This window comes from Rhinopithecus bieti, unplaced genomic scaffold (genome assembly GCF_001698545.2).
Source record: "Rhinopithecus bieti isolate Rb0 unplaced genomic scaffold, ASM169854v2 scaffold_1306, whole genome shotgun sequence".
In the NCBI taxonomy this organism is placed as follows: domain Eukaryota; kingdom Metazoa; phylum Chordata; class Mammalia; order Primates; family Cercopithecidae; genus Rhinopithecus; species Rhinopithecus bieti.
The window spans coordinates 1752456-1770628 of record NW_016803658.1 but is presented as its reverse complement, the minus strand read 5'-3'; the positions used below and the strand labels follow the sequence as shown (position 1 = coordinate 1770628).

The 18173-nt window shown below is 38.2% G+C and overlaps 2 protein-coding genes across 2 annotated transcripts in view; one reads left to right on the top strand and one right to left on the bottom strand.

Moving 5' to 3' along the window:
• The window catches only part of LOC108544435 (cTAGE family member 5), a 120668-nt gene that overhangs the window by 58701 nt on the left and 43794 nt on the right, over nt 1–18173 (bottom strand). Inside the window, 6 exon segments of the mRNA XM_083287454.1 lie at nt 2102–2206; nt 3049–3120; nt 3733–3843; nt 6003–6080; nt 15159–15237; nt 17499–17653. Coding sequence (XP_083143580.1) covers nt 2102–2206; nt 3049–3120; nt 3733–3843; nt 6003–6080; nt 15159–15237; nt 17499–17653 — 600 coding nt within the window.
• On the top strand, nt 17709–18115 carry LOC108544431 (60S ribosomal protein L39). The gene has a single exon (XM_017895531.1). It carries the CDS (start codon nt 17783–17785, stop codon nt 17936–17938), a length of 156 nt encoding a protein of 51 aa, XP_017751020.1. The 5' UTR covers nt 17709–17782; the 3' UTR covers nt 17939–18115.

Sequence of the window (18173 nt, the reverse complement as noted above, 5' to 3'; positions counted from 1 at the left end):
CTAGCCGGGCGAGGTGGCAGGCGCCTGTAGTCCCAGCTACTCGGAGGCTGAGGCAGGAGAATGGCGGTAAACCCGGGAGGTGGAGCTTGCAGTGAGCTGAGATCCAGCCACTGCACTCCAGCCCGGGCAACAGAGCGAGACTCCGTCTCAAAAAAAAAAAAAAAGAAATAAAGAAATACTCTAACCAGAATATCCTATAGAAAAGCCTGCGAACAGCCGGGTGCAGTGGCTCACGCCTGTAATCTCAGCACTTTGGGAGGCCGAGGCAAGTGGATCACTTGAGGTCAGGAGTTCAAGACCAGCCTGGCCAACATGGTGAAACCCCATCTCTACTAAAAATACAAAAAAATTAGCCGGGCGTGATGGCAGACACTTATAATCCCAGCTTGGGAGGCTGAGGCAGGAGAATCACTTGAACCCAGGAGGCGGAGGTTGCAGTGAGCCAAGATCACTCCAGCCTGATCAACAAGGCGAGACTCCGTCTCAAAAACAAAAAAACAACAAAAAGAAAAGAAAAGAAAACCCTGCCAGTAGCCAGGCACGGTGGCTCGCACCTGTAATCCTAGCACTCAGGGAGGCCAGGGCAGGTGGATCATGAGGTCAAGAGATGTGTAATGATCTGTAATTTCAGCGAAGAGGAAACAATAAAAAGACATTAAAAGCTTCTAGGGAGGAAAAAAGCAGATTACCAAAAATGTCCAATTATCTGAATAGCTTCTGACTTATTAAAAGCAATACTGGAAAGTCAAGACAATGGAGTGACAGTGTCAAAATTTTGAGGAAAAAAAATATGCCCACCCAGAATATTTTCAACCAAAATATCAACAAGTATGAGAAACAAGACATTTCCAGGCATGTAAGTTCTAAAAAAATTACTTCCTATACCTCTTCCTCAGAAAGTTAACCAAAAGAATTAACCACAAAAGAGCTTAGATATGGGAAATAGAAGATCTAACATAGGAGAAAGACAAGAGGAATCTTTAGGATGGGGGTGAAGTGAAATCTCAGGACACAGAAGAGAACACACACCTACAGAATAAGTTCTTATTAAACCAAGAGAGGCCCGAGAAAAAAACTGCTTCGAGAAAAAGAAAACAAAATTAACAGATTAAACAAAGCATTTGAAGGCATGAATAAGATACCTGTATCTCTAGAAGACAGCGTACAGATGAACCAGCTAAGTATACAAGAAACAAAACAATTATTAACTCTAAGGAAAATATTGAATAAGACAGAATATGTAATAAGAACAAACTACGAGGCCAGGCGCAGTGGCTCACGCCTGTAATCCTAGCACTTTGGAGGCCAAGGCAGGTGGATCATGATGTCAACAGATCGATACCATCCTGGTCAACATGGTGAAACCCTGTCTCCACTAAAAATACAAAAATTAGCTGGGCATGGAGGCGCGTGCCTGTATGCGCGCCTGTAGTCCCAGCTACTCAGGAGGCTGAGGCAGGAGAATTGCTTGAACCTGGGAGGCAGAGGTTGCAATGAGCCAAGATCACACAACTGCACTCCAGGCTGGCAACAGAGTGAGACCCCGTCTTAAAAAAAAAAAACAACAACAACAACAACAACAAACCAATGTGGCTCTGGTGTGAGTAATACTTGGATAATTATAATAACTTAATCACTGAAAAATTTTCCCACTGAAAAGTTACAATTATATTGGCAAAGCAGAAGAAGAAATATACCTGGGAGTATCTATGTATGTGGGTGAGAAACAGGGCAAATGCCACCTCCTCATGTGATCTGCCGCCAGAACTGCTTCTATCTTTAGGTCCCAGATCTATAACTTCAATAATCCTCACTCGCATTCTCTGTACCCCTTCAGTCTGGTTTTAAGTTGGTTATGATTACCAAAATGCTAAATGCCCTGGCTTACTTTCCCTGCCCTGGGGGTAGAGGCTGCCAAAAGTATACACTTTGGTATACTATACAAAAGAGACAGACACTGAAATACGTAAGGGAGACTGTCCCACTCTCGTGCTCTCAAGGAAAAGCCTACACTTGTCCCTAGCATGGGTCAGTCATGAGGATGCCAAGAATATTTATAATTAGATATTCACAAGTTGAAGAGTCCCTACAGAGCACAAACCTGTTTCTCACTTTCCTGCAGTTGAGAATTTTCACTCAAAGCATCTTTTATTGCTATCTTCAGTCGTTCTTCATTCATTTGAAATACCCTGAAGGTCATTTTGGCCTAAGTAAAACAAAAAATATCAAGTTTGTAACAATTAATTTAATACACATCTTTACACATACTCCCTAGAACAGAGAATTAAACAAAGGCAAAACCATGCCAATATTAACAGCAGAGGCAGCATGGTGTAGCAGAAAAAAGGCTTGTCTAGAATTGGGGTCTAGTCCTGCCTTTCCCACTAACTTGCTACGATGTGACCTTGAACAAATCTCTTGTAACTTTCTATGTACTGTGCAGCAAATTTTGATAACTATTTGTTCTGTCTCCCCTACTAAAATGTAAGCTTCCTGGGGACTTTTTTGTCTATTAATGTTAAGTGTCAAGCAACCAGTCCTCAATATATAGTAATAGCTCAACAAACACTTATCCATTGAAAAGATGAACTTTTCTGAAGTACTTCATGTAAAAAAGAAAATACAAGCTGGGTGTGGTGGCTCATGCCTGTAATCCCAGCACTTTGGGAGGCCAAGGTGGGCTGATCACTTGAGCTCAGGAGTTCAAGACCAGCCTGGCCAACATGGCAAAACCCCGCCTCTACTAAAAATACAAAACTTAGCCGGGTGTGGTGGCGCATGCCAGTAATCCCAGCTACTCAGGAGGCTAAGGCAGGAGAATTGCTTGAACCCAGGAGGTGGAGGTTGCAGTGAGCCAAGATCATGCCACTGTACTCCAGCCTGGGCAACACAGCCATGCTCATTCATATAGGTATTATTAAAAAAAAAAGAAATACATACCTGGGATCCCCTATATCTCAAATTCTACTAATATATCTTCTTAATTTAAAAAAATTAAATTAAAATGATTTTCAAAAGCAACAGACCTACTAGACTAATTCAACTTACTTCAGCTACTTGTGATTTGAGGGATTTTGACTCATCTTCTAGAGACTGTATCCTTTTAGAAATATCCGCCATCTAGAAAGACAGTATCAGGCAATAAATATTTACTAAACTCTAGTTTCCAAAATGCCATAAATATTAGATATACTGTTAACCTAACAATTTTGCTCCATAAGCGACAGCTCAAATTAAGAAACCTTCTCAGTTTATTTAGCCACATGCTTAAAGGGATTTTATATGAACATTACATAACTATAATATCTCATATCAACTTTAATATTTCATAACATTTAAGTTATATAGGCTCAAGGTAAGTCCACTAACATGTTTTACTAAATAATCTCATATACATCAAGATTTTCATTAAGACAGGTTTTTTAAAAGAAAAAGTTATGTTAATATACATGTTAATTACAAGTATACACTATGTACATGATTATTCAGTTTTTATTTACATGAGCTACTTGCATAGTGCATATAGAAATTTTCTATGAAAATATACAAGAAATTTAACACAGTAACTCTAAGGGGAAGTAAAAAGAGTGGATCTAGAAAATTCTGCTCCCTACAACCTTCTGTATTCTTTATATTTTTTACAAAAATGTAATACTTTAACCAGTATCATATTAATTTTGTAAAGCTCAGTAACTTTTTTTCTTATATTCTCCTCAAATAAAAAAGCCTTACCAATTCATCTTGTTCAGAATGTTTAGATTTCTCTTCTTTTAATTCTTTTTCTAGACAGAGTATTTCATCCTCAAGTTCAGACTTGGACCTGTTCAGCTTTTCACAGGCTGCCTAAGAGAGAAAGCGAACTTTATAAAACAGATACAAGAATTTTTCATTAGAGAAAATCAGATAAGCATAATCAAAAATATGTACTGTAAGTTAAATAACTTTCATTTATATATTTGCTCATTTTTATAATATCAAAATAACAGCAACTGTAGCAGTGGTCAGCAAACTTCTGTAAAGAGCCAGGGAATAAATATTTTAGGCTCATAGGCCATGCAGTCTTTGTCGCAATTACTCAACTATGCCATTGTAGTGAGAAACAAAAGCAATACCTAAATGAATGAGCATGGCTGTGTTCCAATACAATAATTTATTTGAAAAAGTGGCCCACTATGCACAGTTTGCCAACCTCCGCTTAAAAACGTTATAAAGAAAAAAATGCAGAAATAAAAGCTAATTTATATAATTAAAAGCATGACATAAAAATCAACTTAAAAAACCATCAATGTGCTTCACTAATTACCACATTGAATTAAGACCATACTTTCTCTATGATCTTTTAATTTAAATATGATTAGTTATTGAGATTATTCCAACTGGATCATTAATACTATAATAAACGATACTCTGATATTTGTGTCTTCAACAAACTTGTAAAGAAAAATAAACAAAGATTCAAAGTTTTTAATGCAGGCCAAAATAAAAGCAGAACAACACATACATCCATTACAGTGATTTAAACTTGTTTATACTTTACCCCAATTTGACTATTTCATTGATAGCGAATTCCCTGACCTGAATCAAAAATTACTCTTTTGGTTTGATTTTATCTACAGATATCAGGTATCATATTTTTTAAATTGCATTACATTATAGTTTGAATTCAATTATGATTACTATTAATGAAAATACCATGCTAAAAAATTACTAAAATTGAAGATTTTCCAAAATATTGAACGCAGCTAAAAATTCAGCCAATTTTACTCCTATAATAATTCATTACCTTGAAAATAAATTGGTGTGTAATATTTTATCCTCGATATTATGAAGCTTGAGTAAATGTCTTTGCTACCTACTTTTTGCTCTTCTGTTAGCATGCCAAATGCCTTCTAAAATTCTTTTATCAAACTAATAAATTACTACTGGGAGAGTAGTTAAGACAGAGGGTCAGCAAATAAAATATAATTTCAACAACTTCTTGAAGACAGTAATAGACAACAAGTGAAGAAAATATCAAGAAACTTATTTGGAATCCAATTTATAACTTCCTTTGGACTCTACCAGAAAATTCTGAATCATAACACATAAGAGTTTCTGATGATTACGGACAGCAGTGACTGAGAACTACCACACTGTACTGGACACTTATCAAAGGTACAAGGTCTACTGTTTTCTCTTTTAATATTTGCAGATGCAGGAGTCCTCTGCTAACCTTTGTCACTACTCTGCTTTTTACAACACATCCATATCTAAACAGTAGTAAGGCATTCCCATCACTTACCCTAATCTGTCTTAGTTTAGCTAAATTACAAATTACCATACTTTCCTTCCTTAAAATTAACCAAATGACACTTGGCTCAGGAAAGCCTCCTTTAAGCATTATCTTCCCAGACTCCTTATTCAGTGACATCATGTTAGTAGCTTGAAACTGGCCACGGTGGAAGTATTCATACTACAGAACTCAGCAAATGGCTACAAATAAGGCTGCTTTTTTAAAAACAGTTGTTAAACATTTACCAACGGACCATTACTTATAACATAAGCCTCTGGCCTAATTCTAGTTAGCTCTTAATATCCTCAAGATGAAAGTAAAGGCAAATACTGTCATAATTTACGTAAGTTCTTGTTGCCAACTATTCCTAAGTTTGTAAAAATGAATCTTATTTCTCCTTTCTGGAGCAAACTGAGTCAAAAAAGGAATGATCACCTTAATACGTTTCCCAGGAATGATAGAATGAAGTTTCTCTATAGCTCCTGATTCCTTGACCATAAACATGCCTGACTCAAAACAAGTTAGCAATAAAAGCTCAAATTTTTATAATATTTTATGCTACCTACTATTGTCCCATTTCCTATATTAATTTTCTTCTTTAAGTTTTAACATCCAGAGATGCTCTTTCACATTTCTTTCAAACAGTTAGTTTTCAGACGACACATTTTTAAAGTTTTTGTTATTTAGCATTTTTTCCCCAGCTTTTAAATTATAGCATTTGATTTTTTACCTCCAAACTTTGTGCTTCTGTTGCCTCCTTCTCAAAACTGGCATCCTTTAAAGATGACTCTACTTCATAGCCTTCATACTGAAACAAAGCAACAGCACAAGTAAAAACTCTACCAATTTTATTCTAAATCCTGTCTGGATAGATGCCTATGAGGCAGACAAAATCCATTTCCACATGTACATTAAGTTTACTTGGATTTAGTTAGCTTTAAGTTTTTCAAATCTGACCACTATAACAATGCCAGAGCAGCTAACACATCACAGACCACAGACCACAGACAACTGTAGCTCAGGCAACAAATGTCAGAACTTCACCTATAAGAGTAAAGTCTGCTTCTCAGAGAACATAGGACTATAACTCATATTAGCATCTTTTACTAAAAATGAGGTAAAAATTCTAATGGTAAGATTGTACTAAAGATTATCCAAAGATTTACTCAAAGAGCGTATTTTTATGTAAGCTATCTAATTATGGCCACAACAAGTAAATCCTTTCTTTAAGGCTATTCATTCAAGAGAAATTTATAGTAACTGACCATCAAAACTTTTCACTTTTAATTCATACCATACAACAAATACAGCAAGTGGGGAATATAAAAATCTGTAAAAGGTAGGGAACAGCCATCAAAAAATGAAAAGAACAATAAAAGATATAATGCTGTAACATTTGGCAAAATGCACTTCAATTATTCCAAAAAAAAGTGATTAAATTGAAGACTAGGTTGTTCTGGATCCACCTTTCTGGCAAGAACAAGAAAAGCTCGATGAAAATACTAAAAAAAAAAAAAAAAAAAAAAAAAAAAAAAAAAAAAAAAAAAAAAAAAAAAAAAAAAAAAACAAAACAGTATCTGTCTGAAAGCCTCAGAAAGCTATCAAAACAGTGAGAATTTGTGAGAGAAGTGGGAATCCCCAGAAAGGCAAGTCTAGTATTTGCCATGTCTATTCCTCCTAGAAGAAGAGGCTGATGGGCTAAGAAACTCAGCAGAGATTTCAGAAGAATCGAAGCTGAGAAAAAAAACTTGGGAGTTCAAGACCTGCCAACTCAGATGAACCCTGTCCTTGGCTAAACAATGACCTGTCCAAAGATATTCTACCCCAGAACGTCCAGGTGTGATAAAGGATCTTAAGATGGAAAGAGCATCCAGAATTATTTTGGTGGGCCCAATATTAATGCCAGGGGTCCTTATAAGGAGGAGGCAAGAGGACCAAACTTAGAAAAGAATGATATGATATGAAGATAGAAGCAGAAATTGGGGTGATGTAGTTATGAGACGAGGAATGTTGGTAGACTCCATATAAGAGACAAAACACAGATTCTATCCTAGAACATTGCATAAAGAAACAGACTTGCTGCTATCTTAATTTCTGCCCCTAAGATTGGTTTTAAGGCTGGGTATGGTAGCTCATGTCTGTAATCCCAGCACTTTGGGAGGCCGAGGGGGGAGGGTTACTTCAAGCCAAGAGTTCAAGGCCAGCCTGGGAAACATAGTGAGATCCCATCTCTACAACAAAATAATTTGTAAAAGATTAGTTCTAGACCTCTGACCTTCAAAATTGTAAGAGAATAAATGTGTGTTGTTTTACACCACTAGGTTTGCAGTAATTTGTTACAGCAGCAAAAGGAAATTAATATCCTTACCAAGCAAAACTGGTACCTTGGATGGGCGCAGTGGCTCACATCTGTAATCCTAGCACTTTGGGAGCCTGGATCACATGGATCATGAGATGAGGAGTTCAAAACCAGCCTAGCCAACATGGTTAAACTCTGTCTCTACTAAAAATACAAAAATTAGCTAGGCGTGGTGATGTGCGCTTATAATCCCAGCTATTCGGGAGGCTGAGGCACAAGAATCACTTGAGCCCAGGAGGCGGAAGTTGCAGTGAGCCAAGATCATGCCACTGCACTCCAGCCTGAGTGACACAGCAAGACTGTCTCAAAAAACAAAGAAGAAAAAAAAAAGAAAAAAAAACCTGCCTACCTTATAACAAAGTCGAAACCAAAAACAGACTAATCCTCTGAACTGAGGCCCAGCTTCCAAATATCTCCATCTGTTATTAAAGTAATCTGACCTCCCAACAAAGAAAAGCCCAGGAAGAGATGGCTTCATGGCTGAATTTTACCAAATTTTCAAAGTAGAATTATTACCAATACTTCTTAAACTCTTCCAAGAAAAACAACAGGAGGGAATATTTCCTAACACATTTTGAGTCCAGCATCACCGTGATACCTAAGCCAGACCAAGAAACCACAAAAAATAAATAAACAAACAAACCTATAGGTCAATATCTCTGATAAACACTGATGCAAAAATCCTAAATAAAATATCAGCAAATTGAAATCAACAATACATCAAAAAGATTATGTACTGTGATCAAGTGGGATGTATCCCTGGCATGCAAAGCCAGTTTAATATATGCAAATGAGCCAGGCACAGTGGCTCACGCCTGTAATCCCAGCACTTTGGGAGGCTGAATAGCACACCTGTAGTCCCAACTACTCAGGAGGCTGAAGTAGAATTGCTTGAACCCAGAAGGCAGAGTTGCAGTGAGCTGAGATCGCGCCACTGCACTCCAGTCTGGTGAAAGAGCAAGACTCCATCTCAAAAAAAAAAACAAATAAATAATAATAAAATTTTTTAAATAATGAAAAAAATAAAAAGAAATAAAGTTCCTCAACATAACAAAAGCCATTTATGAAAACCTTACAGCAAATATCATCATCAGTGGGGAGAGACTGAAACCTTTTTCACTAAGATCTGGTACAAAGCAAGGATGCCCACAATCAACACTTCTATTCAAAACAGTACTGGAAGGGCTGGGTGCGGTGGCTCACACCTGTAATCCCAGCACTTTGGGAGGCTGAGACGAGCGGATCACTTGAGCCCCAGAGTTTGAGACCAACCTGGGCAACTTGGCCAAAAACCATCTTTACAAAAAAAACACAAAAAATTAACTGAGTGTGGTGACGCACGCCTGTAGTCCCAGCTACTTGGGAGGCTAAGGTGGAAGAAACACCTGAACCTGGAAGGCTGAGGCTGCAGTGAGCCATGACCATGCCACTGCACTCCAGCCTGGGCAACAGAGTGAGACCTTGTCTCAAAAAACAAAAACAAAATAGCATGGAAGTACTATCAAGAGCAATTAGACAAGAAAAAGAAATAAAAGGCCTGGTACAGTGGCTCATGCCTATAATCCCAACACTTTGGGAGGCCAAGGTGGGCAGATCACTTGAGGTCAGGAGTTCAAGACCAGCCTGTCCAACATGGTGAAACCCTGTCTTTACCAAAAAATACAAAAAAAAAAAAAAAAAAAAAATTGCCAGGCATGGTGGTGCACACCTGCAATCCCAGCAATTTGGGAGGCTGAGGTGGGAGAATCACTTGAACCCAAGAGGTAGAGGTTACAGTGAGCTGAGATCACACTGCTGCACTCCAGCTTGGGCAACAGAGTGAGACCCTGTCTCAAAAAAAAAAAAAAAAAAACAGAAAGAAGGAAAGAAGGAAGAGAAGGATAAAAGATGTCCAAATAGAAAAGTAAAATTATCTGTTTGCAGATGACATGATCCTAAATGTAGAAAACCCAAAAGATGTCATCAAAAATACAGATCTAATAACTGAATTCAGGAAAGATGCAGGATATAATATCAAAACAAAACTATGTCATTTCTATACACAAATAGCCTAGCCGAAAAAGAAACCTAGAAAACAATCCTATTTACACAGCATCAAAAAAATAAAATAAAATAGGAACAAATTCAACCAAGGAGGTGAAAGATCTATACACTGAAAAGTATAAAACATTGATGAAAGAAATTGAAGAGCACACAAAGAAATGGAAAGGCAGCCAAAATCTCAATGGCATTCTTCACAGAAACTTGTTTAATCTAAATTTAATATGGAATAGCAAAAGATCCCAAAGAGTCAAAGCAATTCTGAGAAAAACAGAGTTGGCAGCATCAGACTAACTGATTTTAAATTATATTCCAAAGCTGTAGTAATAAAAGCAGTGTGGTACCAGTATAAAAACAAATACACAGACGAGTGGAACAGAACAGAGAGCCCAGAAATAAATCCAAATAGATACGGTCAAATTTTCAAGAGGGCACCAAGAATACACAATGCAGAAAGAATAGTCTCTTCAACAAATGGAACTGAGAAAACTGGATTTCACATGCAAAAGAATGAAATTGAAGTCTTATTTTATACAATACATAGAAATCAATTCAAAGTGGACAAAAGACCTAAACATAAAACCTGAAACTGCAAAACTCCTAGAAGAAAACACAGGGAAAAAGCTCCCTGACACTGGCCTTGGCAATAATTTATTGAATATGACATCAAAAACTTAGGCTACAAAAGCAAAAAATAAGTGAACAGGACTATATCAAACTAAAAAGCTTTTGCACAGCAAAATAAACAATAAAATGAAAGTTCCTTTGAGGTGAAGCTGCAAGGTAAAAAAAATAAAAATATACATAAGTAAACACAATAAAAAGGCAACCTACAGATTGAGAAAAAATGTATCAGATAAGGGGTTAATATTCAATATTTTAAAAGACCTCACACAACTCAACAGCAGGCAAACATATAACCTGATTAAAAAACAGGCAAAGGGCCGGGCCTGGTGGCTCAAGCCTGTAATCCCAGCACTTTGGGAGGCCGAGACGGGCGAATCACGAAGTCAGGAGATCGAGACCATCCTGGCTAACACTGTGAAACCCCGTCTCTACTAAAAAAATACAGAAAAACTAGCCGGGCGAGATGGCGGGCGCCTGTAGTCCCAGCTACTCGGGAGGCTGAGGCAGGAGAATGGCGTGAACCTAGGGAGGCGGAGCTTGCAGTGAGCTGAGATCCGGCCACTGCACTCCAGCCCGGGCGACAGAGCGAGACTCCGTCTCAAAAAAAAACAGGCAAAGGACTTAGATAGATATTTCTCTGAAGATGACATAAAAATGGCCAACAGTATATGAAATGGTATTCAACACCACCAATCATCAAGGAAATGCAAATCAAAACCACAATGAGATATTACCTTATATCTGTTAGAATAGCTATTATCAAAAAGACAAGTGAGACAACAAATATTTGTGAAGTTATGGAGAAAAGGGAACCCTCATACAACAAAACCCCAAGACGCAAGTTTACCTATGTAACAAATCTGCACTTGTACCCCTGAACTGAAAATAAAAGTCACAAAAAAAAAAAAAGAGAGAACCTTTTTTCTAGACAAGAAAAGAGAAAGGCATAGAGCAGGTCCTTTGTCCTTTGAATTACATTGTTTTCTTCAACATTGTTTCATTATAACATTGATAAGGGGAAAAAAACTGAGTTCAGTATATACATTGTTTCACTGAAAGTCAATTTTCAAGAAACTATAAAGGACATTGAGGGCTTGCTGTACACTATTGGCAGGGATGTAGATTGGCACGGTCATTATAGAAAATAGTATGGAGACTCCTAAAGAAATTTAAAATAGAGCTACTATATCCAGCAAACCTTCTTCCAGATATTTATCCGAAAAAAATGAAATTGGCACCTTGTACAGATAGCTGCACGCCCATGTTCACTGCAGCATTATTCACAGTAGCCAATATGGAGACAACCTAGGTATCCATCAATGAACAAACGAATAAAGAAACTGTGGTATATATTTACAATGAAATATTATTCAGCCATAAAAAGGAGATCCTACCATTTGTTACAACATGGATGGACCTAGAAGGCATTTTGCTAAGTAAAATAAGCCATACATAGAAAAATATTGCATGATCTCACTTACATGCGGAATTTTTGTAAAGGTCAAATACATAGAGATAGAGAATAAAACAGTGGTTAGCAGTGTTGGGTGGGAGGGAGGAAACAGAGACATGTAGGTCAAATACACAAAGTAGAAAATATGCCCGGGCACGTTGGCTCACGCTTGTAATCCCAACACTTCGGGAGGCTGAGGTGAGAGGATCATTGAGCCCAGGAGTTTGAGACTGTCCTGGGCAACACAGGGAGACCCCATCTCTACAAGAAATTTAAAAATCAGGCAAACATGTATCATGTGCCTGTAGCCGCAGCTACTCAGGAGTCTGAGGTGGGAGGATTACTTGAGCCCAGGAGATAGAGGCTGCAATGAGCCAAGATCATGCCACTGCACCCCAGCCTGGGTGACAGAATGAGACCCTGTTTCAACAAAAGAAAAGAAAACATGTGGGATGAACAAGTTAAAAGATATCAACTGAGTTCCATAGTTAATACTAGTGTATTGCATTCAGGATTTTTGTTAAATGAGTATGTTACAGCTGCCCTTGGGGGGTGGGTGGGCAGGGAATGGGTAACTATGAGAGATAAAGAATACGTTGTTTCACTAAAGTAACCATTTTACTATATATGTATCTCAACATGTTTATACCTTAAATATATACAATAAAACTTATTTTACAAAAAAGAAACTCAAAGTTAACTGAAATGTCTATACCTTAAATATATACAATAAAATATATTTTACAAAAAAGAAACTCAAATAAATAAAGTTATCTAAAATTTCTAACGTCCCTAGCCCAGCTGCCTATGAAAAGCAATAGTAAATCCTCACTGAAGAGAGATGACAGCACTCACAGCTTCAAAATTATCTCCACAATTTTTATTATATTATCACTGACAGCTGATATAAAATAACCTGGCATTCAAGAGGACAAGACTTGACTAAGAAACAAAAGAATAAAATGAGCACCAGAAACAGACTACTGGATAATGCAGCAGACATTAAAATAGGAGAGCACATTTGTCGGCAGGTGTCTGAAAATCAGAAAATAAAAATAACACATAAATAAATAAAATGAGAGCACAGGCCAGGCGTGGTGGCTCACGCCTGTAAGCCAGTACTTTGGGAGGCCGAGGCGGGTGGATTGCCTGAGCTCAGGAGTTTGAGACCAGCCTGAGCAAACAGTGAAACCCGTCTCTACTAAGATATAAAAAATTAGCCAGGCATGGTGGCGTGTGCCTGTAGTCCCAGCTCCTTGGGAGGCTGAGGCAGGAGAATCGCTTAAACCTGGGAGGCAGAGACTGCAGTGAGCCGAGGTCGCTCTACTGCACTCCACTCCAGCCTGGGCGACAGAGGGAGACTCCGTCTCCAAAAAACAACCAAACCAAAACAAAACAAAATAAGAGAGCATAACGTGTAAAAGGAACTAAAAAATAGTATTGTATCAGAGAAAAAGAACTACAAAAAGAGCCACAATAAAACTGCAGAACTGAAAAAGGCAAGAGATGAAATTAAGGTCTCAATGGATGGTTTAAAAGACGATTAGACATAAATGAAAACAATTGTTAACACGGAAGTTAAAGAAGAATACGTCTAGACTGAAACATGGGCAAACAAAAAGATGGAAATCCCAGAAAAGAACATAAAAGACAGATGAGAAATAATAAAAAGTTAAAATACTCATTTTATAGTACCAGAAAGAAAGAAGAAAAAAGGGCAAAAACAATATGTGGAAAAGAAACAATCAAGAGCATTTCAAAACTAACAAAAGGTAGAGCACGGTGGCTCACAGCTGTAATCCCAGGACTTTGGGAAGCCAAGGCAGGAGATTGCTTCAACACAGGAGTTTGAGACCAGCCTGGGCAACATGGCAAAACCCCATCTCTACAATAAATTTTTTAAAATTAGCTGGACACGGTGGCGCATGCCTATAGTCCCAGCTACTCAGGAGGCTGAGGTGGGAAGATTACCTGAGTCCAGGAAGCAGAGGATGAAGTGAGCCAAGATTACACCACTTACTGCAGCCTGGACAACAGAGAGAGATACTGTCTCAAGAAAAAAAAAAAACTAAACTAATAAAAGACATTAAGCCACAGATTCTAGAAGCATCATAAACCCCAATAAGGATAAACAGGAAAAAAAAAAACACACCTAGACAAATCATAGTAACACTGCTGAAAGCCAAAAACAAAGAAAAATGATAAAAATAGCCAGAAGGATTTCTTTTTTTTTGAGACAGTCTGGCTCTGTCACCCAGGCTGGAGTGCAGTGGCCGGATCTCAGCTCACTGCAAGCTCCGCCTCCCGGGTTCACGCCATTCTCCTGCCTCAGCCTCCCGAGTAGCTGGGACTACAGGTAGCCACCACCACACCTGGCTAAATTTTGTGTTTTTAGTAGAGACAGGGTTTCAACGTGTTAACCAGGATGGTCTCGATCTCCTGACCTCGTGATAGGCCCGCCTCAGCCTCCCAAAGTGCTGGGATTACAGGCGTGAGCCACTGCGCCTGGCCGGTTTCTTATCTTATACAGTTAAACTATACTACCTGCCCTAATGACTTACCAATTCCAATACTACTTACTGAAAAGAAATGAAAATACATGCCCACAAAAAAAAAAAAAACTTGTAGAAGAATGTTCACAGTAACTTTATTCATAATAGCCAAGAAATGTAAATTAACCATACCAGATACTCAGATACTAAGACTTATTATAAAACTACAGGATATAAAAAAGTACGTTATTGGCAAAAAACAAACAAGAAAAAGGCCAACAAAATGGAAGATTTAACAGAAACAGACTCACATATATTCAGTGACTTAAGAAGATGACACTACAGAACAGAGAAAAGATGGTCCTTCCAATAAATGGCATTGGTTAACTCAACACGACACACACACACACACCCTCAACTGCACCATCGCAGATCTGATTTCAAATGGATCAAAGACTATTATGGACTGAATTGTGTCCCCACAAATTCATATGTTGAAGCTCCAACCCCAGTACCTCAAAATGTGACTGTATTTGGAGACAAAGCCTTTGGAGGTGGTCAAAATAAAATAAGGTTGTTAAGGTGGGCCCTAATCCAGTCTGACTGCTGTCTTTAGGAAAAGAGAACATTTGGATACACAAACAGATACCAGAAATGTGCACATGCAGAGGGCGTGTTTGTGTGCTCGACCTCACCAGTCAGGAAAACTCAAAAGGAAAGCACAAGGAGACACCATTGTACACCTACTACAACGGTTAAAATTAGTAAGACTGGTTAAGTGTTGAATATGAAGAGCAAGAGAACTCTCATACTCTGCAAAGAAAGCATTCATAATCTTAAATTTACACAGAAGTACCTACAGTGAGAAGTATAAAGTTCTCTGACTCTAACATGAATATTTTCAAAATATCTTACCTCTTTTGAACAAGGCTAAATTTTCAAGTAGTTTACATTTTCTTCAATTAGTCCAGAAAGCATTACAGCAAGCTTTTCTCTCTTCCTAAAAGAGTCAAGTCAATATTATCATGAGTAAATTATTATAAGTGTTTACATTGCAACAATGAGAGTTAAAGCAGAAAAAAGAACTTACCCACATTAAAGCCGACTCCTAACCTTGAAACAAAGTTTACAAAATTACATTAAAACAAATATACTCTCCAAATAAATCAATTTATTTAACTTCTGGCCAACTTAAAAAATACATTTCTTATGCCTTTAGTAAAATACAAGCCAAAAGTATTCTGTTCCAATGAGAAAATAAATGCTCCTTTTTTTTTTTTTTTTTTTTTTTTTTTTTTTTTTTTTTTTTTGAGACAGAGTTTTGCTCTGTCACCCAGGCTGGAGCGCAATGACGTGATCTCAGCTCACTGCAACCTCCGCCTCCCGGGTTCAAGCGATTCCTCTGCCTCAGCCTCCTGAGTAGCTGAGATTACAGGCACCCACCACCAAGCCCAGCTAATTTTCATATTTTTAGTAGAGACAGGGTTTCACCATGTTGGCCAGGCTGGTCTAGAACTCCTGACCTCAGGTGATCCACCTGCCTGGGCCCCCAAAAGTGTGGGGATTACAGGCATAAGCCACCACGCCCAGCCAAAATACTACTTATTAAAGACTCCCTATTGAAGATTCACATTGTGAATTAGCATATTAAAATGCTCTGAAATAACTTTACTCTAAAGATACTTGCAACCCATTGCTCCCCAAACATATTTGACCCTAAAAAAATAATTTCAAGAAGCCCCTATTATCATATCCCCTGATGCTAATATCCTAAATAAAACAGTCTGAGAAATGTTACCATAGGGCCATAGATCTGAACTGACTAAAGAAACAGTAAACCAAACCTTTTTCTTCCTTAACCTCTCTCTCAAATAATGAAGCAGGGGGAATTCATTTGTAAAAGGATCACCCTTAGGGTTGAGGTAACACAAACAAGTAGAAAAGAAACGAGGACTTCAATCATCTATGGAATATGGATAGAGATGAAATTAAAAGGGAAAACCTTTAAAAGACAAGATACTCTAAAATGAGTATAGATGAAGAATAGATTTCAGTTCCTCAGATTAAGAAACTCTCTCAAAAGGTATAGAAAACCATAAAGAAATTGAAAAATAGAAGTTAAGAGATAGGGAAGTCAGAAGCAGAAGGGCCAACATCTGAAAACTAGCAGTCCCAAAAATGCATTAAAAATTTCCCAAAATTAGGCCAGGCGTGGTGATTAATGCCTATAATCCCAGCACTTTGGGAGACTGAGGCAGGCAGATCACTTGAGGCCAGGAGTTCTGAGCAACACAGTGAAACCCACCTCTACAAAAAATTACAAAAATTACCCAGGCATACGAGTGCGCACCTGTAGTCCCAGCTACTCAGGAGGCTGAGGCAAGAGAGTGGCTTGAGCACAGGAAGCAGAGATTGCAGTGAGCCAAGATCGTGCCACTGCACTCCTGCCTGGGCAACAGGAGTGAAACCCTGTCTCAAAAATAAATAAAATTTCCCAGAATTTAAAACAAGATGAAGCTGGGCAGAGTGACATGGACCTGTGTAGTCACAACTACTCAGAAAGCTGAGACAGGATAGCTTAAGCCCAGGAGTTTGAGGCTGTAGTGCACTATAATTGCATCTATGAATAGCAACTGCACTACAGCCTAGGCAACATAGTCAGACCCCATCTCTTTAAATATATACATATGAAAAATCTTACATTAAAAGATCTCAGTCAAGTATGGTGGCTCACACCTATAGTCCCAAGACTTTGGGAGGCCCAGTAGGAGGATCGCTTGAGTCCAGGAGTTTGAGACCAGCCTGAGCAAGACGAGACCCTCATCTCTTTTTTTTATTTTTGAGACAAGGTCTCTCTCCATCACCCAGGCTGGAGTGCAGTGTTGCAATCATGGCTCACTGCATCCTTGACTTCCCAGGCTCAGGCAATCCTCCCACCTCAGCCTCCTGAGTGAGACCACAGATGGGTGTCCTCATGTCCAGCTAATTTTTGTATTTTTTGTAGTGATGGGGTCTCACCACATTGCCCAGGTCACAAACTCTTAAGCTCAAGTGATCTGTCTGCCTTGGCCTCCCAAAGTGCTGGGATTAGAGGTGGGAGCCACAACACTGAGCCTGACTCTCATTCGTGACCCTCATCTCTTAAAAAAAAAAAAAAAAAACTCTGAATCTCTATGTAGTTTCTAACTTGTTTCCTTAAAATAACAAATAAGTAAGTTTCTCATATTATTTGTTCAGCCCAGTGACAGAATGAACATTCTCTTAGTATAGCACTGGTTACTTACCGATCTAAAACTTCTCCACAAAAAAAAGAGAACAGCAAAAAATCCAACAACAGCTGCACATATCACCAATTCCCATGGAAAACCGTAAGAATCTGGTCTCATACCTTCAGGCAATGCTGCCACAACCTTCAAGATAAAGAAAAGTTAAGTTCTTTAAAATGCACTTTTGATAAAAATATTGATTACAAAACACAGGTAAGCTCCCTCTTTTCCTTTCTCCGCCATCGTGGTGTGTTCTTGCCTCCACTTCTCGCCATGTCTTCTCACAAGACTTTCAGGATTAAGCGATTCCTGGCCAAGAAACAAAAGCAAAATCGTCCCATACCCCAGTGGATTCGGATGAAAACTGGAAATAAAATAAGGTACAACTCCAAAAGGAGACATTGGAGAAGAACCAAGCTGGGGCTATAAGGAATTGCACATGAGATGGCACATATATTTGTGCTGTCTGAAGGTCACGATCACATTACCATATCAAACTGAAAATGTCACCACTCTCTGGAGAGTTCGACGTATTTTCCTCTCTGAATCTATTATGAATGCGTTGGTTGGCTGGGTTCAGTAATAAATATGTGAGGCCTTTCCTTTCAAAAAAAAATAAAAAATAAAAAAATAAAAAAAATTTAAAAAAAAATAAATAAATAAA